This window comes from Mustelus asterias, chromosome 19, assembly GCF_964213995.1.
Source record: "Mustelus asterias chromosome 19, sMusAst1.hap1.1, whole genome shotgun sequence".
Classification (NCBI taxonomy): domain Eukaryota; kingdom Metazoa; phylum Chordata; class Chondrichthyes; order Carcharhiniformes; family Triakidae; genus Mustelus; species Mustelus asterias.
Window position 1 is genome coordinate 17,843,185 of NC_135819.1, and position 27,607 is coordinate 17,870,791.

General features: G+C 55.2%; 1 protein-coding gene across 1 annotated transcript in view; it reads left to right on the plus strand.

Annotated features, from left to right (window-relative positions):
- The first annotated feature begins 269 nt into the window (after positions 1 to 269).
- LOC144507539 (uncharacterized) overlaps positions 270 to 27,607 on the plus strand; it is a 57,753-nt gene continuing 30,415 nt past the window's right edge. The window contains exons 1-5 of the mRNA XM_078234677.1: positions 270 to 359; positions 1,123 to 1,197; positions 9,684 to 9,758; positions 11,810 to 11,881; positions 14,646 to 14,720. Of these exons, the coding sequence (XP_078090803.1) occupies positions 9,704 to 9,758; positions 11,810 to 11,881; positions 14,646 to 14,720 (202 nt within the window). The 5' untranslated portion in view covers positions 270 to 359; positions 1,123 to 1,197; positions 9,684 to 9,703. The remainder of the gene's footprint in view (positions 360 to 1,122; positions 1,198 to 9,683; positions 9,759 to 11,809; positions 11,882 to 14,645; positions 14,721 to 27,607) is intronic.

Here is a 27,607-nt window from a genome sequence, read left to right on the forward strand (position 1 = left end):
CCCATGAACAAATAAAAAAAGAGTAGTTAATCTTATATTGCTATTGGTTTTCATGTGATCCACGTTGCCGTGAATTAATTTCTGCTCCACATTGCTTGCTGCGCCTAGTTTGATAGCAATGAGTTTGATTCTGATATTCGAAGGGATATATGTGATGAGTTCCACATTTTCTCTGGGCCCCAATGAGTCACGCTGATTTGCAATCGTGGCGGTGATTTGTGTGGTCTAATGAGATGGATAGGAAATGAAAGTGGAAATTGAGAGGAGTGAAGCAAGTCGACAGTAACCATTCCACAGGAAATTCCACCACCTGGCCCCAAGACTGACAAGGGCAGCGTGAGTGGACGGTGTTGGAAGGGGTGAGTAGGTGGTGAGGGGGGCGGTGGGTAGATGGTAGGGGGGGAGGGAGGAGGGGGGAGTGGGTAGATGGTGGGGGGAAGGAGGGGGGGGTGGGTAATTAGCTGAGGGCGGGACTGGCACACTCTCAGAGAGCAACCGAGAAATCTGATTGGCCGGCAACTCAGTGCCGGTAGCAGCGATGACCAGATCCTAAACCCTGGGAAGTGCCTCGGGGCAAGGAGGAGGAGGAGGAAGGGGGGAGGGGCGGGGGTGGTGGTGGGGGTGGGGGAGTGAGGCCTGAGAGTTAGGGAGAGGATGTGTGGGAGTTTTGATGGAGAGGCCCAGAGGGGAGAGACGGGTGGGGGGGGGGGGGGGGGGGGGGGGGGTGGAGGGGAGTGACTTTAGGGGGCCAAATGTTTTGGGGGAGGGGATGGGTGATGTGGGGGGGGGTGAACATTCGATGAGCAAAGGGGGCTCTCATAAGCGAGGCACCCTCTCCTTCAGGCCCTAGGCCCAAGCAGGGTCTTCGCCAACCTTCTGAAACCTTCCCAGCAGCCCCTGAGTGACCAATTGGGGTGAGGGTGGTGAGGTCCGCCCTGAACCTCACCCGGCCCCGTGTCAGATTGCTGACAGGCTGGGGACAGGCGGGTGAGTGGGTGGAACCCACCTGGGATATTTTACACTCCCCCACCCCCTCCCCATTACCCCGCTGCCTGTAAACCCAGGCGAGATTCTGCCCTCTGACCTTACAATTGCTTGACTGATGTTGACTTTTGATTCTAGTTTCACAGGTTTTCACTAAAGTTAACAGCTCCCAGTCTGGACTGAGCGTGGAATTCTCACATTGGAAGAGGAATTGTAAGTTCTGAAAGCTGGTGCCCGGTGTGTTTGCAAAGGGTGCAGTGTGTTACCAAACCAACAGTATCCCTCAGTCCCCCGCCACCCCCTCCCCCACTTCAATGTCCAGTGTGTCAACGTGGGAAGTCAGCACAGATTCGCAGTTCTATTTGTCAGACTAGCCGAGCACACTCATTAACCTGTGATTTCTCTGTGCTCCAACTTGCTCTCTGGACAACCAATGAGGTAACAGAGCGTACAGAATTTATGAGAGGCTATATAAAACCTTGGTTAGGCCGCATTTGGAATACTGTGTGTGGTTCTGGTCGCCACACTACCAGGACGTGGAAGCTTTGGAGAGAGCGCAAAGAGAGTTCACCAGGATGTTGCCTGGTCTCGAGGGTGTTGGGTATGAGGAGAGGTTGGAGAAACTCGGATTGTTTTCACAGGAAAGAAGGAGGCTGAGGGGAGACCAGATAGGGGTCTACAAAATGATGAGAGGCATAGACATGGTGGATGGTCAGAGGATTTTTCCCCAGGGTGGAGTTGTCAATTACAAGGGGGCACAGGTTGAGGGTGAGAGGGGGGAAAGTTTAAGGGAGATGTGCGGGGGAGGTTTTTCACGCAGAGAGTGATGGGTGCCTGGAACGCGCTGCCAGAGGAGGTGGTGGAAGCAGGCACATTCGCAACATTTAAAAGCATCTGGATGGGTCCATGAATAGGGAGGGAATAGAGAGATACAGTCTGAGTAAGGTTTCCTTTTAGTTTAGATCAGGCATCATGATTGGCGCAGGCTTGGAGGGCCGAAGGGCCTGTTCCTCTGCTATACTTTGTTCTGTTTTTTCTTAAATTAAAATTTTATTTATCAGCCATAAGTCGGCTCACATTCACACTGTAATGAAGGGCCGGTGTGGGATTGTGGTCGGTGCAGGCTCGATGGGCCGAATGGCCTCTGCTGCACTGTAGGGATTCTATGATCCTATGATTCGACAATTATTCCAGAATAATGGAGGCTGGAGACAAAGGAGAGGATTTGTCGACCTATCCCAAAGGAAGGAAGGATATAAGGAGCGGACTGGGTGGAATATACGCTCCTCCATTGTTCCCTAAGCATTTCTGTCTCTGCAATGGACAGGATGGGCACAGGGAAGGATGACAGAGCTTGTGAGGCCTTCTAAATTAATCCAACAATATCTGAATAAACATCGACAGAAAGTCCTTCAAGGCCGCTCCTTCACTGGGAGAAATGCTGAAGATGTTTACTGAGTGCAGCGAGGGGAATTCTCTCTGAATGAAAGGGGATGTATTGTTGATAAGGAAAGGAACTGTGCTCAACAACTCTCAGATGAGTTTTGTTAATCTGGGACATCTGGGACACAATGTGGTTTACTCTCAGCTGTCCTCGGGCAACTAGGGATGGGCAATAAATGCTCTCCGGCCAGCGACGCCCATGTCCCATGAATTAATTTTTTTTAAATTGGTCCGTCACTTGTGGTCACAGCTCCATGAAGCAGTGTGGGCAGGGTGTTGTAGCTACTCTTCCTCTACTACACGTGAAAGCATGTTCGCCTTTAAGCTGTGCAGGGGCCTCCAAAACAATAAAGACAAGTGAGAGGGGGAGAAAGGGCATCATTAGAAGGGAGGCCAGTGAGACAGGGTAGAACATAGAACATTACAGCGCAGTACAGGCCCTTCGGCCCTCAATGTTGCGCCGACCAGTGAAACCGATCTCAAGCCCATCTAACCTACACTATTCCAATATCATCCATATGTTTATCCAATGACCATTTAAATGCCCTTAATGTTGATGAGTCCACTACTGCTGCAGGCAGGGCATTCCACGCCCTTACCACTCTCTGAGTGAAGAACCTACCTCTAACATCTGTCCTATATCTATCACCCCTCAATTTAAAGCTATGTCCCCTCATGCCAGCCATCACCATCCGAGGAAAAAGGCTCTCACTATCCACCCTATCTAATCCTCTGATCATCTTGTATGCCTCTATTAAGTCACCTCTTAACCTTCTTCTCTCTAACGAAAATAGCCTCAAGTCACTCAGCCTTTCCTCATAAGACCTTCCCACCATACCAGGCAACATCCTGGTAAATCTCCTCTGCACCCTTTCCAATGCTTCCACATCCTTCCTATAATGCGGTGACCAGAACTGTACGCAATACTCCAAGTGCGGCCGCACCAGAGTTTTGTACAGCTGCAACATGACCTCCTGGCTCCGAAACTCAATCCCTTTACCAATAAAAGCTAACACTCCGTACGCCTTCTTAACAACCCTATCAACCAGGGTGCCAACTTTCAGGGATCTATGCACATGGACACCGAGGGTAGGTCAAAGCAAAGGCCCTTTCCCTGCTCAGTTCCACATCAACATTGCATCCGGGGCATTCCTAAACTTAAGGCATCGCATTACTCTCTAAGCAGCACTGGAATTCAGTTTATACCATTTGGCCCTCTCAAACAATGCTGTCCATTCTCTGGGTGTGTGCTGTGGCTGGATCAGCCTGAACAGGATTTTCCTGCTTGCCTCAGGCGGATAGAAAAATCCCATAGCAAAACTCAATGATCAGGCTGTTTTCCCAAAAAAACTCAACCCAACACAATGCACAGCACTTTGGCCATGTTTATCTGGAGTTTAACTTTACTAAATAACAGGAGTCGCTTCAGAACATTGATTGCACAAATCTCTTCCAAACATTCTGGTGTAATTGGAACTGATTTAAAAGCAAAGCTTTAGTTTTACCCACCCCGTTGGTCAACAGCAGCGCTGGTGTGGGCTGAGCTGGGATGGATTGGTTGGGGTTGGGCTGGGTTGTGTTGGGTTGGGCTGCGTTGGGTTGGAATTGGGGTTGGGCTGCGTTGAGTTGGGGGTGGGTTGGGGCTGGCTTGGGGTTAGGTTGGGCTGGGTTGTATTGGGCTGGGTTGGGGCTGGGTTGGGGTTGGGGTTGGGTTGGGGTTGGGCTGCGTTGGGTTGGGGTTGGGTTGGGGTTGGGTTGGGCTGGGTTGGATTGGACTGGGTTGAGTTGGGGTTTGTGTTGGAGTTTGTGTTGGGGTTGGGTTGGGGCTGGGTTGAGTTGAGGTTTGTGTTGGGTTGGGTTGGGTGGGGTTGGCGGTGGGGTTGGGGGTGGCGTTGGGGCTAGGTTGGGGTTGGATTGGGGTTGGGTTGGGGTTGGGTTAGGTTGGGGCTGGATTGGGTTGGGTTTGGATTGGGTTGAGGTTGGATTGGGTTGGGGTTGGGGCTGCGTTGGGGTTTGGGTTGGGGTCGGGTTGGGGTTGGGGTCGGGTTGGGGTTGGGGTTGGGTTGGGGTTGGATTGGGCTGGGTTGGGGTTTGGGTTGAGTTGGGGTTGGGGTGGGGTTGGGCTGGGCTGGATTGGGTTGGGGTTGGGTTGGGGTTGGATTGGGTTGGGGTTGGATTGGGTTGGGGTTGGATTGGGTTAGGGTTGGGTTAAATTGGGGATGGGTTAAGATGGGATTGGGTTGGGGCTGGGTTGGGGTTGAGGTTAGGATTGGGTTGGGGTTGCGTTGGGGTTGGGTTGTGTTGGGCTGGAATTAGAACATAGAACATTACAGTGCAGTACAGGCCCTTCGGCCCTCGATGTTGCGCCGACCTGTGAAACCGATCTAAAGCCCATCTCACCTACACTATTCCAATATCATCCATATGTTTATCCAATGACCATTTAAATGCCCTTAATGTTGATGAGTCCACTACTGTTGCAGGCAGGGCATTCCACGCCCTTACTACTCTCTGAGTAAAGAACCTACCTCTGACATCTGTCCTATATCTATCACTTTTCTTTTTTTTCTTGTTATAGCTTTAAATTGAGGGGTGATAGATAAAAGTTGAGGTTGGGTTAGAGTTGGGTTGGGGTTGGGTTGAGGTTGGGATTGGGTTGGGTTAGGGCTGGGGCTGGGGTTGGGTTGCGGTTGGGGTTGGTTTGGGACTGGGGTTAGGGTTGGGGTTGGGCTGTGTTGGGTTGGGGTTGGCATTGGGCTGGGTCGGATTGGGTTGGGTTGGGGTTGGGTTTGGTGTTGGGTTGAGTTGGGGTTGGGCTGGGGTTTTTAGAGGTTGGGGTTGTATTGGAGTTGGGGTTGACTTGGGGTTGTGTTGGGGTTTTTTGGGGTTGGGTTGGGGTTTTATGTGGTTGGGGTTGGGTGGAGGTTGCGGTTGAGGTTGGGTTGGGGTGGGGTTAAGTTGAGTTGGGTTGAGGTTGGGTTGGGTTGAGGTTGGGTTGGGTTGAGGTTGTGTTGGGTTGGGGTTGGGGTTGAGGTTGGGTCGGATTGGGTTGGGTTGGGGTTGGGTTTAGTGTTGGGTTGAGTTGGGGTTGAGTTGTGTTGGATTGCGGTTGGGTTGGGGCTGGGTTGGTGTTGGATTGGATTGTGGTTGGGGTTGCATTGAGTTGAGGTTGGATTGCGATTGGGTTGGGGCTGGGTTGGGGTTGGATTGGGTTGGGGCTGGGTTGGGGTTGGATTGGGTTGGGGCTGGGTTGCGGTTGGATTGGGTTGCATAGGGCTGGAGTTAGGGTTGGGTTAGAGTTGGGTTGGGGTTGGGTTGAGATTGGGGTTGGGTTGGGGTTGGTTGGATTACAGTTGGGGTTGGGTTGGGGTTGGGTTGGTTTGGGGTTGGGGTTGGTTTGGAGTTGGGATTGGTTGGGGTTGGGGTTGGTGTTGGGTTCTGTTGTGGTTGGGTTCTGTTGTGGTTGGGTTGGGATTGGGGTTGGGGTTGGGTTGGATTGAGGTTTCTTGTGGTTGGGGTTGGGTTGGAGTTGGGGTTGGGTTGGGGATGGGTTGGGGTTGGATTGGGGCTGAGGTGAGGCTGGATTGGGTTGGGGTTGAGTTGCAGTTAGGGTTGAGTTGGGGTTGGGGTTTGGTTGGGGTTGGGTTGAGTTGGGGTTGGGTTGGGCTTTATGTTGTGCTGGGGTTGGGGTTGGGGTTGGGTTGGGGTTGGGTTGAGTTGGGGTTGGGTTGGGCTTTATGTTGTGCTGGGGTTGGGGTTGGGTTGGGGTTGGGTTGGAGTTGGGGTTGGGTTGGGGATGGGTTGGGGTTGGATTGGGGCTGAGGTGAGGGCTGGATTGGGTTGGGGTTGAGTTGCAGTTAGGGTTGAGTTGGGGTTAGGGTTTGGTTGGGGTTGGGTTGAGTTGGGGTTGGGTTGGGCTTTATGTTGTGCTGGGGTTGGGGTTGGGGTTGGCTTGCATTGGGCTGGAGTTGGGTTGACGTTGGGTTGAGGTTCGGGTTGGGTTGAGGTTGGGGTTGGGTTGGGTTAGAGTTGGGGTTGGGTTGCGGTTGGGGTTGAGGTTGGGTTGGGGTTGGGATTGGTTGGGGTTGGCGTTGGGTTGAGTTGGAGTTGGGTTGTGGGTGAGTTGGGGGTTTTTGGGGTTGGGTTGGGGTTCGGTTGGGGTTTTTTGGGGTTGGGGTGGGGTTAAGTTGGGTTGGGATTGGTTGGGGTTGGGTTGAGGTTGGGTTGGGTTGAAGTTGGGTTGGGTTGAGGTTGGGTTGGGTTGAGGTTCGGTTGGGTTGGGTTGGGTTGAGGTTGGGTTGGGTTGGGTTGAGGTTGAGGTTGGGGCTGGGTTGGGGCTGGATTGGGTTGGGGTTGGGTTGCGGTTAGGGTTGGGTTGGGGTTGGGGTTGGGGTTGAGGTTGGGGTTGGGGTTGAGGTTGTGGCTGGATTGGGTTGGGGTTGGGTTGCGGTTCGGGTTGAGTTGGGGTTGGGGTTTGGTTGGGGTTGGGTTGAGTTGGGATGGGGTTGGGGTTTATGTTGTGCTGGGGTTGGGTTTGGGGTTGGTGTTGGTGTTGGGTTGGGGTTGGGTTGCATTGGGCTGGAGTTGGGGTTGGGTTAGAGTTGGGTTGGGGTTGGGTTGAGGTTGCGGTTGGGGTTAAGGTTGGGTTGGGTTTGGGGTTGGGATTCGTTGGGTTTGGGTTGGGATTGGCGTTGGGTTGAGTTGGGGTTGGGTTGGGGTTTTTTGGGGTTGGGGTTGGGTTGGGGTTTTTTGTGGTTGGGGTTGGGCGGAGGTTGCGGTTGAGGTTGGGTTGGGTTGAGGTTGTGTTGGGTTGGGGTTGTATTGTGGTTGGGGTTGGGTTGGGATTGGGCTGGGGTTTTTTCAGGTTGGGGTTGTATTGGGGTTAGAGTTGTATTGGGGTTGTATTGGGGTTGGGGTTGAGGTTGGGGTTGTATTGGGGTTGGGGTTGGGATTGGGCTGGGGTTTTTTGAGGTTGGGGTTGTATTGGGGTTGGGGTTGGGTTGAGGTTGTGTTGGGATTGGACTGGGGTTTTTTGAGGTTGGGGTTGTATTGGGGTTGGGGTTGTATTGAGGTTGGGGTTGTATTGGGGTTGGGGTTGTATTGGGGTTGGGGTTGTATTGGGGTTGGGGTTGGGATTGTATTGGGGTTGGGGTTGAGGTTGGGGTTGTATTGGGGTTGGGGTTGGGTTGAGGTTGTGTTGGGATTGAGCTGGGGTTTTTTGAGGTTGGGGTTGTATTGGGGTTGTGTTGGTTTTGGGCTGGGTTGGTTTTGGGCTGGATTGGGTTTGGTTATTGGTCTGTGTTGAGCCCAGCTATTCATAATTCAGAATGCTCTGTACCTCCCAGATCCTCAACCTTCCTCCATTTAAATAATTTGCTGCTTTTCGTTGTTTTGTATCAAATTGGACAAATTAACATTTTCCCAGTTTATTCTCCATTTCCTGGATCGTTTTTAGACATGTGACCAGTTTGTGTCCCTTTTCAGACTCCTTGGGCAGAATTTTCCCGTCCACGGAAACCATAGCAGGCGAGACAGGTCCATACCAAGATCTATTGTCCTCAGGTGGGATTTCCTGGTGAAAATCCCCCCCTCAGCAAATTTAGCAACCATCCATCCCTTCACCCAGGTCATTGATGTAAATTAGAAATAGTTGATGCCCCAGCACTGGTCCCAGTCGCACTCCATTCGTCACCAACCCAAAAAAGACCCATTTATGCCTACTCTGCACCCTGTTAGCTACTCAATCCTCTATCCATGCTGATATGTTACCCTCTGCAACATGTGCTCTTATTTTGGGTGGTAACATTTGACGTGGCAACTTGTCAAATACCTTCAGGAAATCTATGTGCAGTACATCCACAAGTTCCCCTTTATTCACGCTGTGTATTACTTCCTCAGGGACTCCAATAAATTTGTCTGACATGAACAGCCAATCAAGTGGGGTGCATTCCATCACACTTCTGACTTGTGTCTTGTAGTTGATGGACAGGGTTTGGGGAGTCAGGAGGGGAGTTACTCTCCATAGGGATCCAAGCTTCTGTCCTGGTTTTGATATGGCTGGTCCAATCCAGTTCCTGGTCAATGGTGACTTTAACAAGTTGATGTTAGAACACTGGGTGATGGTAATACCACTGAATATCAAGGGGAAGTTATCCCGCCCATTGGTTCTCTCCCTTGTTGGGCTGGGTTCTCCAACCTTGGCCGCGGCTGGGATTCTCCTGTCCCGCTGCTGGAGGATGGAGATTTGGCTGAGTGCCAAATTTTCCATGCCCGCTGGCAGCTGTGGCGGGGTGCGAATGGCCAGAGAATTACAGCTGTTATGTCCAACAAACATTCTGTGGCAAATTAATGGTTGCCATTATGGGCAGTGGCACACTGCTGCCTCACAGCACCAGGGATCCAGGTTCGATTCCCGGCTTGGGTCACTGTCTGTGCGGAGTCTGCACATTCTCCCAGTGTCTATGTGGGTTTCCTCCGGGTGCTCCGGTTTCCTCCAACACTCCAAAGATGTGCAGGTTAGGTGGATTGGCCTTGCTAAATTGCCCCTTAGTGTCAGGGGGTTAGCTGCGTAAATGTGTGGGGTTATGGGAATAGAGCCTGGGTGGGATTGTGGTTGTTACAGACTCAATAGAAACCCTGCAGTGTGGAAGGAGGCCATTCAGCCCATCGAGTCTGCACCGACAACAATCCCACCCAGGCCCTATCCCCGAATTCCCATATATTTATCCTGCTAATCCCTCTAACCTATGCATCCCAGGACACTAAGTGGCCAATCAACCTAACCAAATATCTTTGGACTGTGGGAGGGAACCGGAGCACCCGGAGGAAACCCACGCAGACACGAGGAGAATGTGCAAACTCCACACAGACAGTGACCCTAGCCAGGAATCAAACCCAGGTCCCTGGTGCTGTGAGGCAGCGGTGCTAACCACTGTGCTACCGTGCCGCCCCCAATGGGCCGAATGGCCTCCTTCTGTACTGTAGGGACTCTATGATTCTACGATAACAGGAGATCCCGTCGGGTAAATGTGATGGGAAGCTTAGTCTCCACAAGAGAGTACAGTAGCAATTAACTAACAATATGTTAATATAGTACGTATCTCTCACCACTGAGTGGGGAGCAACCTTAGTGAGTGACAAAGCCACACCTCAGAAACTCACTGACTGACTGACTTTACACTCTCATAATGAGAGCAGAAAGAAAATGATCAGAGTGGGGGCAAATATTGTCGGTTAAAGTCCTGTCTCTCTTTCAGTGACACAGATCTTCAATGAAATGAGAAACTCCGATGCTATCATCAAGATGGAACTAATCTACATGGAGAATAAACGTGAGTGTTACTGATGGAAAAGGATTCCCCAGTCTCAGTCTGAAACATTTTCCTTGGATTTTCCCAGGTATTAGTCCCTCTGCAATGATAGAATTGGAAAATAGATTCGCTATAGTGAGAAGTATGGGGTCATTCTTTTTAACTTATCCACAGGATTAAGAAGGCCGGTATTTAATCCCTGCTCTTATGAAGGTGGCAAAGGACTTTCTTCTTGAAGCCGCTGCAGTCCCTGTGGTGTAGGTACACCCATAGTGCTGTTAGGGAGGGAGTTCCAGGATCTTAACCCAGCGACAGTGAAGGAATGGCCGATATATTTCCACATCATAGATTCACGGAATTCTTAAGGTGCAGAAGGAGGCCGTTCAGCCCATCATGTCTGCACCAGCTCTCCAAATGAACAACATGACTTGGTGCCATTCTCCTGCCTTTTCCCTGTACTCCTGTACCTTGTTTCTATTCGAATAATAATTGAATGCCTCGATTGAACCTGTCTCCACCACACACCCAGGCAGCCCATTCCGCACCCCAACCTGAAACAGGAACAGTTTTTCCCTCTCTACTCTGTGTGCTTTCTTGGAGGGGAACTTGTAGATGTTGGTAAAATGTCCTTCCAATGCTTGATTATCTGAGGAGTTGCGAATGTGACTGAACATTGCAATCATCAGCAAATATCCCCCCTTCTAACTTCATGATACAGGTAAGGTCATTGTGCTTAGTATTGGCCTGAAGCACTCCTGCAATTATGCTTCCAGCCAGCAGTGTGTTTTCCCCTGATTCCCATTGACTTTGATCTAACTGGGGCTCCCTTTATCCCACACTCTAACATCGCCTCCATGTCAAAGGTACTCACTCTCAAATTGGCTAGTTTGGATTTGTCCTTTTGTTTGGACAGAACACAGAACCCTAGAATCCCTACAGTGAAATCCCTACAGTGCAAAAGTAGGCCATTCAGGCCATCGAGTCTGCACCGACTCTCCGAATGAGGCCCAACCCACCCCCACTCCTATCCCTGCACATTTAACACGGCCGATTCATCCAATCTGTACATCTTTAAACTGTGGGAGGAAACCGGAGCACCCGGAGGAAACCCACGCAGACACGGAGAGAATGTGCAAACTCCGCACAGTCTCACAAGGCTGGAATCCAACCCGGGTCCCTATCGCTGTGAGGCGGCAGCGCTAACCACTGTGGCACCGTGCCGCCCCGCCAGGGCATTTGTCCAGGTGGTCGGGTTGTGGCTGGGTTGAAACAGTCTGGCTTCAGGCATAGCTAGTTCTGGGCAACAGGTCGGATGCCTCGTGCCTCGAGAGGCGAGGCAGACTTGCAGGCAGAGCGAGACCAAGATAAGATCTAATTATCCAACCCCACACCCCGAGACTGACTCAGACAGAAGCTGAGATTTAAATAAAAGCAAAATACTGCAGATGCTGAAAATCTGAAACAAAAACACTCAGCAGGTCTGGCAGCATCTGTGGAGAGAGAAACCGAGTTAATGGTTCAAGTCTGTATGGTTCTTTCCTTATTTGTCCCATTGCAATCCCCCTCCCACCCGTCCATCCCACTGGGCCAGCTGTCACTTGTTCTTCCGTTTTGCTTTCACTGAGCACTGACCTTCGTTATTCTATTAACACTATCTTAGCTTTATTAGTGGGAGTGGGGAGGTGGAATGGGATATGGGCAGCATTGGCTGGGCCAGCATTTATTGCCCATCCCTAGTTGCCCTTGGAGGGCAGTTGAGAGTCAACCACATTGTTGTGGCTCTGGAGTCACATGTAGGCCAGACTGGGTAAGGACAGCAGATTTCCTTCCCTAAAGGACATTAGTGAACCAGATGGGTTTTTCCAACAATCGACAATGGTTTCATGGACATCAGTAGATTCTTAATTCCAGATATTTTTTATTGAATTCAAATTCCACTATCTGCTGTGGCGGGATTCGAACCCGGGTCCCCGGAACATTAGCTGAGTTTCTGGATTACCAGTCTAGCAATAATACCACTAGGCCATCGCTTCCCACCATTGCAAGCTTCTAACATGTGCTTCCACTCCCAGTTTCTCAGATAGCTGAGGAAACAAGAAGCTCCCACGCTGATTTCCAGGTGAAGCTCTCACAGCTGAATAGCGGTAAGTGAACGCGGACACGTGATGTTCTTTTCTTCCAAACACACGCTCGTGTGCGTTTGAGAGGGTTCGGGTATTCCTTCAAAGACTCGCTCGGAGACATCCCGTGCTTATATCTGTCTCAGTCCAACATTGCAGGAAACCAGCCGACACTTCACGACCGAGATGGACAGGTTTTTAATCAGTAAGGGAATGGACGGTTACAGGTTCATCAGTCAGGACCTCATTGAATGGCAGAGCAGGCTCGATGGGCCGAATGGCCTACTTCTGCTCCGACACCCTATGGTCTTTCACCCACAACACATATCATAGCGGGTAGGTGGAGATTTAAATAGGAAGAGAAATGATTCGGGGCTTCACTGTGGAGAGATCAATCTGAACCTCAAACTCTCTCCTGGCCGGGGGCTTTGTCAGATTTATTGGAAAGGTCATTGGACCTCTCCCTCTCTCCATCTCCCTCTGCCTCTCCCTCTGCCTCTCCCTCTGCCTCTCCCTCTGCCTCTCCCTCCCCCTCTCCCTCCCCCTCTCCCTCTCCCTCTCCCTCTCCCTCTCCCTCTGCCTCTCCCTCTCCCTCTGCCTCTGCCTCTGCCTCTGCCTCTCCCTCTCCCTCCCCCTCCCCCTCTCCCTCTCCCTCCCCCTCCCCCTCTCCCTCTCCCTCTCTCCCTCTCCCTCTCCCTCTCTCTCTCTCTCTCCCTCTCCCTCCCCTGTCCCTCCATTCCAGCTCTCACACTCGGAATGCCCACACACTAATTCAGCAACTTGTCGGAGCCCCAGCAAATGATTCAGTGTGGAGAGAGTTGCAGCAGCCACCGACTCGCTGGAACTTTAGTTTCTCATTCAAGAACATGTTGGAACAGGAGGCGGTCCATTCGGAGAGAGCCTGCCACGGGCCATCCAGTCAGGTCACGGCTGATGTTCGAAATTGTACCCCACCATCCCGCCCTATCCCCATGCCCCATTTCTTTGGAGGGCAAATTTCATGAGCTGAAAGATTGAGCACAGCTGCCTCACTCCAAGGGGAGACTTTTCTTCTCTGTTCATCTCCATGACTGACCTCTGTTTCAGGGTGAGAATGTGGCTCCTTTCACAGAGTCCCAACAGCAGGAGGCCATTCAACCCATCGAGTCTGCACCAACTTTCTAAAAGAACGGACCCTATCTCCGTAATCCTGCGCAATTATCATGGCCAATCCACCTAACCGGTACATCTTTGGACACTAAAGGGCAATTTACCATGGCCAATCCACCTGACCCGCCCAACTTTAGACACTAAGGGGCAATTTAACACGGCCAATCCACCTAATCCACACATCTTTGGACTGTGAGAGGAAACCGGAGCACCCGGAGGAAACCCACGCAGACACGGGGAGAATGTGCAAACTCCACACATACAGTGACCCAAGCCGGGAATCGAACCCGGGTCCCTGGCGCTGTGAGGCAGCAGTGCTAACCACTGTGCCACCGTGTCCATCCTTGTTCTCGACTCGTCATCCTTGTCAAGCCCCCTAATATTTGTAGCCATTTCAATGAGATCACGGGTTAAAAGGAGAGGAGATACTCTGACAATGCAGCTTTCCCTCAGCGCTGTGTCAGCCTGGATTGTGCGGTCAAATCCTGGAGTGGGGCTTGAAGCCACATCCCTTTCACCAAGGTGAGGGTGTGTTTCTAGGTTACTGTTTGGAAAAAAATCTAGGCCAGCCTGCGTCACAGAAGTGTCTGAAAATATATCCATGGATGATGTTAAGACTCAGGTCAGAAACTCCAAGGTATTGTGTGAAATTAGCCTAGATCCTAGGTTTAACATTTGATTTTAGCACAGGTGAGCCTAAGGTGTTTCACTCCGGGTCTAATTCACTCGGAAACTTTAATCAAACAAAGTTTATTTAAGAATACAGAATATAAAAAGAATCAATGTAACTTTTACCAATTGCAAGACTTAAACATGACACAGTAACATCTAGCTTCCTCTGTTGTTCCAAGTTAAACATTATCCCACAGACATATACCCTTCTTCATAGAAACATAGAAACTAGAAGCAGGAGGAGGCCATTCATTATGATCATGGCTGCTCATCGAATTCAATATTCTGATCCCCCCTTCCCCCCCATATCCCTTGATCCCTTTAGCCCCAAGAGTGATATCTAATTTCTTCTTGAAATCACACAACGTTTTGGCCTCGATTACTTTCTCTGGTAGTGAATTCCACACATTCACCACCCTCTGGGTGAAGAAATTTCTTCTCACCTCAGTTCCAAAAGGTTTACCCCTTATCCTCAATTCTATTCACAGAAGCAGACTTAGCACAAAAGCAAGTGTGCTCACGTGATGTTGGATTTTCAGCTTTGTAACTCCTTTGGACTGAAATCCAAGCCAGCAGTTTTCAGACTCCAGAGAGGGGGAAAATCACTGTTATTTCTCTCAGCTTCAAGCAGCTTCTGAGAGCAAAATTAAAACTGGAATGCTCCATGAAAAATATCATTCCCAACTGCATGACCTGACTTGTCAATCGCCCCCGATCAAGTTCTACTCTGCAATCCCAGGGGAACACTAAAACCACAAAACACTGCATTAGTTCACATCAAAACAGCTACAATGTCAATCATACTGCCTCAATAACAATAAAGGACACTGACTACAGACAACACAGTGCCGACAAAATGCCAGGGACTGCTAAAACATCCTGCGGAGAAACATGATTCAAATCCATGTCTTAACGGCCTGATATTATCACAATGACTTTATCTAACAAATATGGTTTTCCATTTCAGACGCAAGGATATGGAACGAGATAAGGAACTCCCACAGTCATTTGAGGACCGAGTTGTCACAGATAAAAGATCAGAGTAAGGCAGTGGTGGTTGTCGTAACTGTTGTAAAAATTCTGTCCCTGTTTACCTGGAGTCTCGATGAGTTTGGAATGACCTGACCCCGATACTATTTCAAAAATCTCTCTGCCAGGATTGCTAGACTTGATGGTTCATCCTTAATCGCCCTTGATTTGAGTTGTTTCCTTGGCTATTTGAGAGGGCAGCTACAAATGTCTGTATTAGGACCAAGAGGAGGCCATTCTGCCCCTTGAGCCTGATCCCCTATTCAATACTATCATGGCTGGTCTGATTGGAACCTCAACCCTACTTTCCTACCGTCACCCCCCCCCCCCCCCCATAACCTTTCACCCCCAGGAATCTATCTCACTCTGCCTTAAAAAAATATTCAAAGACTCTGCTCCCACCGAGGAAGAAAGTTCCAGACACTCCCCGCCCTCTGAGAGAAAATATTTTTCACTTCTCCGTCTTAAGTGGGCGACCCCTTATTTTTAAACAGTGGCCCCCTCGTTCTAGATTCTTCCACAAGAGGAAACATCCTCTCCACACCCACCCTGTCAACATCCCTCAGCATCTTAAAGGCTTTGATCAAGTCGCCTCTTACTCTTCTAAACTCCAGTGGATACAAACCTAACCTCTCCAACCTTTCCTCATAAAACAACCCGCCCATTCCTGGTGTTGGTTGAGTAAACCTTCTCTCAACTGCCCCTAAGGAGCAGGAGGAGGCCATTCAGCCCCTCAAGCCTGTTCAACCATCCAATACCATCATGGCTGATCTCCTCATCTCGGCTCCAACTCTTTCCTGCCCGTTCTCCATAATCCTACAACCCCTTACTAATTAAAATCCTGTCCATCCTTAAATGTACTCAATGTCCCGGCATCCACCGCACTCTGGGATAATGAATTCCACAGATTCGAACCCTCAAAGAGAAGTCATTCCTCCTCATCTCAGTCTTAAATCTGCCGCCCCTTAGCCTAAAACAATGACCTCCCATCCTAGACTGTCCAATAAGAGGAAATATCCTCTCCATGTCTACCCTGTCAATCCCCCTTCAGCATCTTGTACACCTCAATTAGATCTCCTCTCATTGGGCCCCTTGCTGTGCTGTAAAGCTCTATGACTCCCCATCTCTTCTCCTATCCCGGTGAGGCAATGGATCAATTGTAGTCTCGGTGTGGTATTGATCAGACTGCCCCCCGCCCCCCCCCTCCCCCAGACCCCCCCCACCCGACCTTCCCCCAGACCTTCCCCGCCCACCACCTCCCAAACTTGCTCTCTAATTCAATCCAGTCCCAGGCCTGAGATCTCACAAGCACCCCTTCCTTTGATTGGCTGGCCTTGAAATACAGTCATGATGTGGAGATGCCGGCGTTGGACTGGGGTAAACACAGTAAGAAGTTTAACAACACCAGGTTAAAGGTTTGTGAACAGAATTCCCACTCACCTGAAGAAGGGGCTTGGAGCTCTGAAAGCTTGTGTGGCTTTTGCTACCAAATAAACCTGTTGGACTTTAACCTGGTGTTGTTAAACTTCTTACTTGAAATACAGACCATAATACTCGGCTCCTGTTTACCCGCCCCCGCACCCGCCGTCGAGTGAGAGTGTGCGCGAGTGCGTGTGTGTTAAGGAGACGCACGCAATCTCTTGGCGGGCGGCACGGCAGCACAGTGGTTAGCACTGCTGCCTCACAGCACCAGGGACCCGGGCTCAATTCCCGACTTGGGTCACTGTCTGTGCGGAGTCTGCACATTCTCCCCGTGTCTGCGTGGGTTTCCTCCGGGTGCTCCGGTTTCCTCCCACAGTCTGAAAGACATGCTGGTTAGGGTGCATTGGCCATGCTAAATTCTCCCTCAGTGTACCCGAACAGGCACCGGAGTGTGGCGACTAGGGGATTTTCACAGTAACTTCATTGCAGTGTTAATGTAAGCCTGCTTGTGAATAATAAGTAAACTTTACTTTTCCTAATGTGGCTAAAGGGAGAGGGGGAACAGATCGATCTCTCGAGCAGCAGCATATTCCGTGCAGGGACCCCGAGGTTTCATTTGTGAAAAATAGACTTTATTGGTAAAATATCGGAAAGAACATTACACAACATTTCAAAATGGCCGTCACCCTCAGTGCAGTAACATTCAGGCTCTCTCACTCTGAGGGACTCCAGTACAGTCAAAGAAACCTTACACACATTTCAATTACCAATGGTACAAAGGTATTTAAGTTGTCTACGGAGATCAGATTGCTCTCTGAGGTGCTTCCCTACAATTGTGCCACATGTAATATTCACTGCATACACTCAATTTGAGTCACCCACCCGAGGGAGTTCAGCACAATTCCCCTCCCCTCGCTCTGTCTTGGTTGAAAGGCTTTAAACGGTGGCCTTTCCCCATTGTGCCTTTGAGGCAGCTGCCACAAGCTTGAGGCGTCCGTCAGCACCTAGTCCTGGACCTTGGAATGTGCCAGTCTGCAACACTTGGTCGAGGACAAATCTTTGCATGAGAAGATCAGCAAGTTTCAGGCGGACCAAAGAGCGTCCTTCACCGAGTTGATGACCCTCCAGCAGCAGTTGATATTTGTCTCGGTGTGCGTCCCTGGGAACAGCCCGTAGAGCACAGAGTCCCCGTCCCTGGGAACAGCCCGTAGACACAGAGTCCCCGTCCCTGGGAACAGCCCGTAGAGCACAGTGTCCCCGTCCCTGGGAACAGCCAGTAGAGCACAGTGCCCCGTCCCTGGGAACAGCCCATAGAGCACAGTGTCCCCGTCCCTGGGAACAGCCCATAGACACAGTGTCCCCGTCCCTGGGAACAGCCCATAGAGTACAGAGTCCCGCATCCCTGGGAACAGCCTGTAGACACAGAGTCCCCGTCCCTGGGAACAGCCCGTAGACACAGAGTCCCCGTCCCTGGGAACAGCCCATAGAGCACAGAGTCCCCGTCCCTGGGAACAGCCCATAGACACAGAGTCCCCGTCCCTGGGAACAGCCCATAGACACAGAGTCCCCGTCCCTGGGAACAGCCCGTAGACACAGAGTCCCCGTCCCTGGGAACAGCCCGTGGAGCACAGAGTCCCCGTCCCTGGGAACAGCCCGTAGACACAGAGTCCCCGTCCCTGGGAACAGCCCGTAGAGCACAGAGTCCCCGTCCCTGGGAACAGCCTGTAGACACAGAGTCCCCGTCCCTGGGAACAGCCCATAGACACAGAGTCCCTGTCCCTGGGAACAGCCCGTAGACACAGTGTCCCCGTCCCTGGGAACAACCCGTAGACACAGAGTCCCCGTCCCTGGGAACAGCCCGTAGACACAGAGTCCCCGTCCCTGGGAACAGCCCGTAGAGACAGAGTCCCCGTCCCTGGGAACAGCCCATAGACACAGAGTCCCTGTCCCTGGGAACAGCCCGTAGACACAGTGTCCCCGTCCCTGGGAACAGCCCATAGAGCACAGAGTCCCCATCCCTGGGAACAGCCTGTAGACACAGAGTCCCTGTCCCTGGGAACAGCCCGTAGACACAGTGTCCCCGTCCCTGGGAACAACCCGTAGACACAGAGTCCCCGTCCCTGGGAACAGCCCGTAGACACAGAGTCCCCATCCCTGGGAACAGCCCATAGAGCACAGAGTCCCCGTCCCTGCGAACAGCCCATAGACACAGAGTCCCCGTCCCTGGGAACAGCCCATAGACACAGAGTCCCCGTCCCTGGGAACAGCCCATAGGGCACAGAGTCCCCGTCCCTGGGAACAGCCCGTAGACACAGAGTCCCCATCCCTGGGAACAGCCCGTAGACACAGAGTCCCCGTCCCTGGGAACAGCCCATAGACACAGAGTCCCCGTCCCTGGGAACAGCCCGTAGGGCACAGAGTCCCCGTCCCTGGGAACAGCCCGTAGACACAGAGTCCCTGTCCCTGGGAACAGCCCGTAGACACAGAGTCCCCGTCCCTGGGAACAGCCCATAGGGCACAGAGTCCCCGTCCCTGGGAACAGCCCGTAGACACAGAGTCCCTGTCCCTGGGAACAGCCCGTAGACACAGAGTCCCCGTCCCTGGGAACAGCCTGTAGACACAGAGTCCCCGTCCGTGGGAACAGCCTGTAGACACAGAGTCCCCGTCCCTGGGAACAGCCTGTAGACACAGAGTCCCCGTCCCTGGGAACAGCCCGTAGACACAGAGTCCCCGTCCCTGGGAACAGCCCGTAGACACAGAGCCCCCGTCCCTGGGAACAGCCCGTAGAGCACAGAGTCCCCGTCCCTGGGAACAGCCTGTAGACACAGAGTCCCCGTCCCTGGGAACAGCCTGTAGGCACAGAGTCCCCGTCCCTGGGAACAGCCCGTAGAGCACAGAGTCCCCGTCCCTGGGAACAGCCCGTAGGCACAGAGTCCCCGTCCCTGGGAACAGCCCGTAGACACAGAGTCCCCGTCCCTGGGAACAGCCCGTAGACACAGAGTCCCCGTCCCTGGGAACAGCCCGTAGACACGGAGTCCCCGTCCCTGGGAACAGCCCGTAGACACAGAGTCCCCATCCCTGGTAACAGCCCGTAGACACAGATTCCCCGTCCCTGGGAACAGCCCGTAGGCACAGAGTCCCCGTCCCTGGGAACAGCCCGTAGACACAGAGTCCCCGTCCCTGGGAACAGCCCGTAGACACAGAGTCCCTGTCCCTGGGAACAGCCCGTAGAGACAGAGTCCCCGTCCCTGGGAACAGCCCATAGACACAGAGTCCCTGTCCCTGGGAACAGCCCGTAGACACAGTGTCCCCGTCCCTGGGAACAGCCCATAGAGCACAGAGTCCCCATCCCTGGGAACAGCCTGTAGACACAGAGTCCCTGTCCCTGGGAACAGCCCGTAGACACAGTGTCCCCGTCCCTGGGAACAACCCGTAGACACAGAGTCCCCGTCCCTGGGAACAGCCCGTAGACACAGAGTCCCCGTCCCTGGGAACAGCCCATAGAGCACAGAGTCCCCGTCCCTGCGAACAGCCCATAGACACAGAGTCCCCTTCCCTGGGAACAGCCCATAGACACAGAGTCCCCGTCCCTGGGAACAGCCCGTAGACACAGAGTCCCCGTCCCTGGGAACAGCCCGTAGACACAGAGTCCCCGTCCCTGGGAACAGCCCGTAGACACAGAGTCCCCGTCCCTGGGAACATCCCGTAGACACAGAGTCCCCGTCCCTGGGAACAGCCCGTAGACACAGAGTCCCCGTCCCTGGGAACAGCCTGTAGACACCGAGTCCCCGTCCCTGGAAACAGCCCGTAGACACAGAGTCCCCGTCCCTGGGAACAGCCTGTAGAGCACAGAGTCCCCGTCCCTGGGAACAGCCCGTAGACACAGAGTCCCCGTCCGTGGGAACAGCCTGTAGACACAGAGTCCCCGTCCCTGGGAACAGCCTGTAGACACAGAGTCCCCATCCCTGGTAACAGCCCGTAGACACAGATTCCCCGTCCCTGGGAACAGCCCGTACGCACAGAGTCCCCGTCCCTGGGAACAGCCCGTAGACACAGAGTCCCCGTCCCTGGGAACAGCCCGTAGACACAGAGTCCCTGTCCCTGGGAACAGCCCGTAGAGACAGAGTCCCCGTCCCTGGGAACAGCCCATAGACACAGAGTCCCTGTCCCTGGGAACAGCCCGTAGACACAGTGTCCCCGTCCCTGGGAACAGCCCATAGAGCACAGAGTCCCCATCCCTGGGAACAGCCTGTAGACACAGAGTCCCTGTCCCTGGGAACAGCCCGTAGACACAGTGTCCCCGTCCCTGGGAACAACCCGTAGACACAGAGTCCCCGTCCCTGGGAACAGCCCGTAGACACAGAGTCCCCGTCCCTGGGAACAGCCCATAGAGCACAGAGTCCCCGTCCCTGCGAACAGCCCATAGACACAGAGTCCCCGTCCCTGGGAACAGCCCATAGACACAGAGTCCCCGTCCCTGGGAACAGCCCGTAGACACAGAGTCCCCGTCCCTGGGAACAGCCCGTAGACACAGAGTCCCCGTCCCTGGGAACAGCCCGTAGAGCACAGAGTCCCCGTCCCTGGGAACAGCCCATAGACACAGAGTCCCTGTCCCTGGGAACAGCCCGTAGACACAGTGTCCCCGTCCCTGGGAACAGCCCATAGAGCACAGAGTCCCCATCCCTGGGAACAGCCTGTAGACACAGAGTCCCTGTCCCTGGGAACAGCCCGTAGACACAGTGTCCCCGTCCCTGGGAACAACCCGTAGACACAGAGTCCCCGTCCCTGGGAACAGCCCGTAGACACAGAGTCCCCGTCCCTGGGAACAGCCCATAGAGCACAGAGTCCCCGTCCCTGCGAACAGCCCATAGACACAGAGTCCCCGTCCCTGGGAACAGCCCATAGACACAGAGTCCCCGTCCCTGGGAACAGCCCATAGGGCACAGAGTCCCCGTCCCTGGGAACAGCCCGTAGACACAGAGTCCCCATCCCTGGGAACAGCCCGTAGACACAGAGTCCCCGTCCCTGAGAAGAGCCCATAGACACAGAGTCCCCGTCCCTGGGAACAGCCCGTAGGGCACAGAGTCCCCGTCCCTGGGAACAGCCCGTAGACACAGAGTCCCTGTCCCTGGGAACAGCCCGTAGACACAGAGTCCCCGTCCCTGGGAACAGCCCATAGGGCACAGAGTCCCCGTCCCTGGGAACAGCCCGTAGACACAGAGTCCCTGTCCCTGGGAACAGCCCGTAGACACAGAGTCCCCGTCCCTGGGAACAGCCTGTAGACACAGAGTCCCCGTCCGTGGGAACAGCCTGTAGACACAGAGTCCCCGTCCCTGGGAACAGCCTGTAGACACAGAGTCCCCGTCCCTGGGAACAGCCCGTAGACACAGAGTCCCCGTCCCTGGGAACAGCCCGTAGACACAGAGCCCCCGTCCCTGGGAACAGCCCGTAGAGCACAGAGTCCCCGTCCCTGGGAACAGCCTGTAGACACAGAGTCCCCGTCCCTGGGAACAGCCTGTAGGCACAGAGTCCCCGTCCCTGGGAACAGCCCGTAGAGCACAGAGTCCCCGTCCCTGGGAACAGCCCGTAGGCACAGAGTCCCCGTCCCTGGGAACAGCCCGTAGACACAGAGTCCCCGTCCCTGGGAACAGCCCGTAGACACAGAGTCCCCGTCCCTGGGAACAGCCCGTAGACACGGAGTCCCCGTCCCTGGGAACAGCCCGTAGACACAGAGTCCCCATCCCTGGTAACAGCCCGTAGACACAGATTCCCCGTCCCTGGGAACAGCCCGTAGGCACAGAGTCCCCGTCCCTGGGAACAGCCCGTAGACACAGAGTCCCCGTCCCTGGGAACAGCCCGTAGACACAGAGTCCCTGTCCCTGGGAACAGCCCGTAGAGACAGAGTCCCCGTCCCTGGGAACAGCCCATAGACACAGAGTCCCTGTCCCTGGGAACAGCCCGTAGACACAGTGTCCCCGTCCCTGGGAACAGCCCATAGAGCACAGAGTCCCCATCCCTGGGAACAGCCTGTAGACACAGAGTCCCTGTCCCTGGGAACAGCCCGTAGACACAGTGTCCCCGTCCCTGGGAACAACCCGTAGACACAGAGTCCCCGTCCCTGGGAACAGCCCGTAGACACAGAGTCCCCGTCCCTGGGAACAGCCCGTAGAGCACAGAGTCCCCGTCCCTGCGAACAGCCCATAGACACAGAGTCCCCGTCCCTGGGAACAGCCCATAGACACAGAGTCCCCGTCCCTGGGAACAGCCCGTAGACACAGAGTCCCCGTCCCTGGGAACAGCCCGTAGACACAGAGTCCCCGTCCCTGGGAACAGCCCGTAGACACAGAGTCCCCGTCCCTGGGAACATCCCGTAGACACAGAGTCCCCGTCCCTGGGAACAGCCCGTAGACACAGAGTCCCCGTCCCTGGGAACAGCCTGTAGACACCGAGTCCCCGTCCCTGGAAACAGCCCGTAGACACAGAGTCCCCGTCCCTGGGAACAGCCTGTAGAGCACAGAGTCCCCGTCCCTGGGAACAGCCCGTAGACACAGAGTCCCCGTCCCTGGGAACAGCCTGTAGACACAGAGTCCCCATCCCTGGTAACAGCCCGTAGACACAGATTCCCCGTCCCTGGGAACAGCCCGTAGGCACAGAGTCCCCGTCCCTGGGAACAGCCCGTAGACACAGAGTCCCCGTCCCTGGGAACAGCCCGTAGACACAGAGTCCCTGTCCCTGGGAACAGCCCGTAGAGACAGAGTCCCCGTCCCTGGGAACAGCCCATAGACACAGAGTCCCTGTCCCTGGGAACAGCCCGTAGACACAGTGTCCCCGTCCCTGGGAACAGCCCATAGAGCACAGAGTCCCCATCCCTGGGAACAGCCTGTAGACACAGAGTCCCTGTCCCTGGGAACAGCCCGTAGACACAGTGTCCCCGTCCCTGGGAACAACCCGTAGACACAGAGTCCCCGTCCCTGGGAACAGCCCGTAGACACAGAGTCCCCGTCCCTGGGAACAGCCCATAGAGCACAGAGTCCCCGTCCCTGCGAACAGCCCATAGACACAGAGTCCCCGTCCCTGGGAACAGCCCATAGACACAGAGTCCCCATCCCTGGGAACAGCCCGTAGACACAGAGTCCCCGTCCCTGGGAACAGCCCGTAGACACAGAGTCCCCGTCCCTGGGAACAGCCCGTAGACACAGAGTCCCCGTCCCTGGGAACATCCCGTAGACACAGAGTCCCCGTCCCTGGGAACAGCCCGTAGACACAGAGTCCCCGTCCCTGGGAACAGCCTGTAGACACCGAGTCCCCGTCCCTGGAAACAGCCCGTAGACACAGAGTCCCCGTCCCTGGGAACAGCCTGTAGAGCACAGAGTCCCCGTCCCTGGGAACAGCCCGTAGACACAGAGTCCCCGTCCGTGGGAACAGCCTGTAGACACAGAGTCCCCGTCCCTGGGAACAGCCTGTAGACACAGAGTCCCCGTCCCTGGGAACAGCCCGTAGACACAGAGTCCCCGTCCCTGGGAACAGCCCGTAGACACAGAGCCCCCGTCCCTGGGAACAGCCCGTAGAGCACAGAGTCCCCGTCCCTGGGAACAGCCTGTAGACACAGAGTCCCCGTCCCTGGGAACAGCCTGTAGACACAGAGTCCCCGTCCCTGGGAACAGCCTGTAGGCACAGAGTCCCCGTCCCTGGGAACAGCCCGTAGAGCACAGAGTCCCCGTCCCTGGGAACAGCCCATAGACACAGAGTCCCCGTCCCTGGGAACAGCCTGTAGGCACAGAGTCCCCGTCCCTGGGAACAGCCCGTAGACACAGAGTCCCCGTCCCTGGGAACAGCCCGTAGACACAGAGTCCCCGTCCCTGGGAACAGCCCGTAGACACGGAGTCCCCGTCCCTGGGAACAGCCCGTAGACACAGAGTCCCCATCCCTGGTAACAGCCCGTAGACACAGATTCCCCGTCCCTGGGAACAGCCCGTAGGCACAGAGTCCCCGTCCCTGGGAACAGCCCGTAGACACAGAGTCCCTGTCCCTGGGAACAGCCCGTAGAGACAGAGTCCCCGTCCCTGGGAACAGCCCATAGACACAGAGTCCCTGTCCCTGGGAACAGCCCGTAGACACAGTGTCCCCGTCCCTGGGAACAGCCCATAGAGCACAGAGTCCCCATCCCTGGGAACAGCCTGTAGACACAGAGTCCCCGTCCCTGGGAACAGCCCATAGACACAGAGTCCCTGTCCCTGGGAACAGCCCGTAGACACAGTGTCCCCGTCCCTGGGAACAGCCCATAGAGCACAGAGTCCCCATCCCTGGGAACAGCCTGTAGACACAGAGTCCCTGTCCCTGGGAACAGCCCGTAGACACAGTGTCCCCGTCCCTGGGAACAACCCGTAGACACAGAGTCCCCGTACCTGGGAACAGCCCGTAGACACAGAGTCCCCGTCCCTGGGAACAGCCCATAGAGCACAGAGTCCCCGTCCCTGCGAACAGCCCATAGACACAGAGTCCCCGTCCCTGGGAACAGCCCATAGACACAGAGTCCCCGTCCCTGGGAACAGCCCATAGGGCACAGAGTCCCCGTCCCTGGGAACAGCCCGTAGACACAGAGTCCCCATCCCTGGGAACAGCCCGTAGACACAGAGTCCCCGTCCCTGGGAACAGCCCATAGACACAGAGTCCCCGTCCCTGGGAACAGCCCGTAGGGCACAGAGTCCCCGTCCCTGGGAACAGCCCGTAGACACAGAGTCCCTGTCCCTGGGAACAGCCCGTAGACACAGAGTCCCCGTCCCTGGGAACAGCCTGTAGACACAGAGTCCCCGTCCGTGGGAACAGCCTGTAGACACAGAGTCCCCGTCCCTGGGAACAGCCTGTAGACACAGAGTCCCCGTCCCTGGGAACAGCCCGTAGACACAGAGTCCCCGTCCCTGGGAACAGCCCGTAGACACAGAGCCCCCGTCCCTGGGAACAGCCCGTAGAGCACAGAGTCCCCGTCCCTGGGAACAGCCTGTAGACACAGAGTCCCCGTCCCTGGGAACAGCCTGTAGGCACAGAGTCCCCGTCCCTGGGAACAGCCCGTAGAGCACAGAGTCCCCGTCCCTGGGAACAGCCTGTAGGCACAGAGTCCCCGTCCCTGCGAACAGCCCGTAGACACGGAGTCCCCGTCCCTGGGAACAGCCCGTAGACACAGAGTCCCCATCCCTGGTAACAGCCCGTAGACACAGATTCCCCGTCCCTGGGAACAGCCCGTAGGCACAGAGTCCCCGTCCCTGGGAACAGCCCGTAGACACAGAGTCCCCGTCCCTGGGAACAGCCCGTAGACACAGAGTCCCTGTCCCTGGGAACAGCCCGTAGAGACAGAGTCCCCGTCCCTGGGAACAGCCCGTAGACACAGAGTCCCCGTCCCTGGGAACAGCCCGTAGACACGGAGTCCCCGTCCCTGGGAACAGCCCGTAGACACAGAGTCCCCATCCCTGGTAACAGCCCGTAGACACAGATTCCCCGTCCCTGGGAACAGCCCGTAGGCACAGAGTCCCCGTCCCTGGGAACAGCCCGTAGACACAGAGTCCCTGTCCCTGGGAACAGCCCGTAGAGACAGAGTCCCCGTCCCTGGGAACAGCCCATAGACACAGAGTCCCTGTCCCTGGGAACAGCCCGTAGACACAGTGTCCCCGTCCCTGGGAACAGCCCATAGAGCACAGAGTCCCCATCCCTGGGAACAGCCTGTAGACACAGAGTCCCCGTCCCTGGGAACAGCCCATAGACACAGAGTCCCTGTCCCTGGGAACAGCCCGTAGACACAGTGTCCCCGTCCCTGGGAACAGCCCATAGAGCACAGAGTCCCCATCCCTGGGAACAGCCTGTAGACACAGAGTCCCTGTCCCTGGGAACAGCCCGTAGACACAGTGTCCCCGTCCCTGGGAACAACCCGTAGACACAGAGTCCCCGTCCCTGGGAACAGCCCGTAGACACAGAGTCCCCGTCCCTGGGAACAGCCCATAGAGCACAGAGTCCCCGTCCCTGCGAACAGCCCATAGACACAGAGTCCCCGTCCCTGGGAACAGCCCATAGACACAGAGTCCCCGTCCCTGGGAACAGCCCATAGGGCACAGAGTCCCCGTCCCTGGGAACAGCCCGTAGACACAGAGTCCCCATCCCTGGGAACAGCCCGTAGACACAGAGTCCCCGTCCCTGGGAACAGCCCATAGACACAGAGTCCCCGTCCCTGGGAACAGCCCGTAGGGCACAGAGTCCCCGTCCCTGGGAACAGCCCGTAGACACAGAGTCCCTGTCCCTGGGAACAGCCCGTAGACACAGAGTCCCCGTCCCTGGGAACAGCCCATAGGGCACAGAGTCCCCGTCCCTGGGAACAGCCCGTAGACACAGAGTCCCTGTCCCTGGGAACAGCCCGTAGACACAGAGTCCCCGTCCCTGGGAACAGCCTGTAGACACAGAGTCCCCGTCCGTGGGAACAGCCTGTAGACACAGAGTCCCCGTCCCTGGGAACAGCCTGTAGACACAGAGTCCCCGTCCCTGGGAACAGCCCGTAGACACAGAGTCCCCGTCCCTGGGAACAGCCCGTAGACACAGAGCCCCCGTCCCTGGGAACAGCCCGTAGAGCACAGAGTCCCCGTCACTGGGAACAGCCTGTAGACACAGAGTCCCCGTCCCTGGGAACAGCCTGTAGGCACAGAGTCCCCGTCCCTGGGAACAGCCCGTAGAGCACAGAGTCCCCGTCCCTGGGAACAGCCTGTAGGCACAGAGTCCCCGTCCCTGCGAACAGCCCGTAGACACAGAGTCCCCGTCCCTGGGAACAGCCCGTAGACACAGAGTCCCCGTCCCTGGGAACAGCCCGTAGACACGGAGTCCCCGTCCCTGGGAACAGCCCGTAGACACAGAGTCCCCATCCCTGGTAACAGCCCGTAGACACAGATTCCCCGTCCCTGGGAACAGCCCGTAGGCACAGAGTCCCCGTCCCTGGGAACAGCCCGTAGACACAGAGTCCCCGTCCCTGGGAACAGCCCGTAGACACAGAGTCCCTGTCCCTGGGAACAGCCCGTAGAGACAGAGTCCCCGTCCCTGGGAACAGCCCATAGACACAGAGTCCCTGTCCCTGGGAACAGCCCGTAGACACAGTGTTCCCGTCCCTGGGAACAGCCCATAGAGCACAGAGTCCCCATCCCTGGGAACAGCCTGTAGACACAGAGTCCCTGTCCCTGGGAACAGCCCGTAGACACAGTGTCCCCGTCCCTGGGAACAACCCGTAGACACAGAGTCCCCGTCCCTGGGAACAGCCCGTAGACACAGAGTCCCCGTCCCTGGGAACAGCCCATAGAGCACAGAGTCCCCGTCCCTGCGAACAGCCCATAGACACAGAGTCCCCGTCCCTGGGAACAGCCCATAGACACAGAGTCCCCGTCCCTGGGAACAGCCCGTAGACACAGAGTCCCCGTCCCTGGGAACAGCCCGTAGACACAGAGTCCCCGT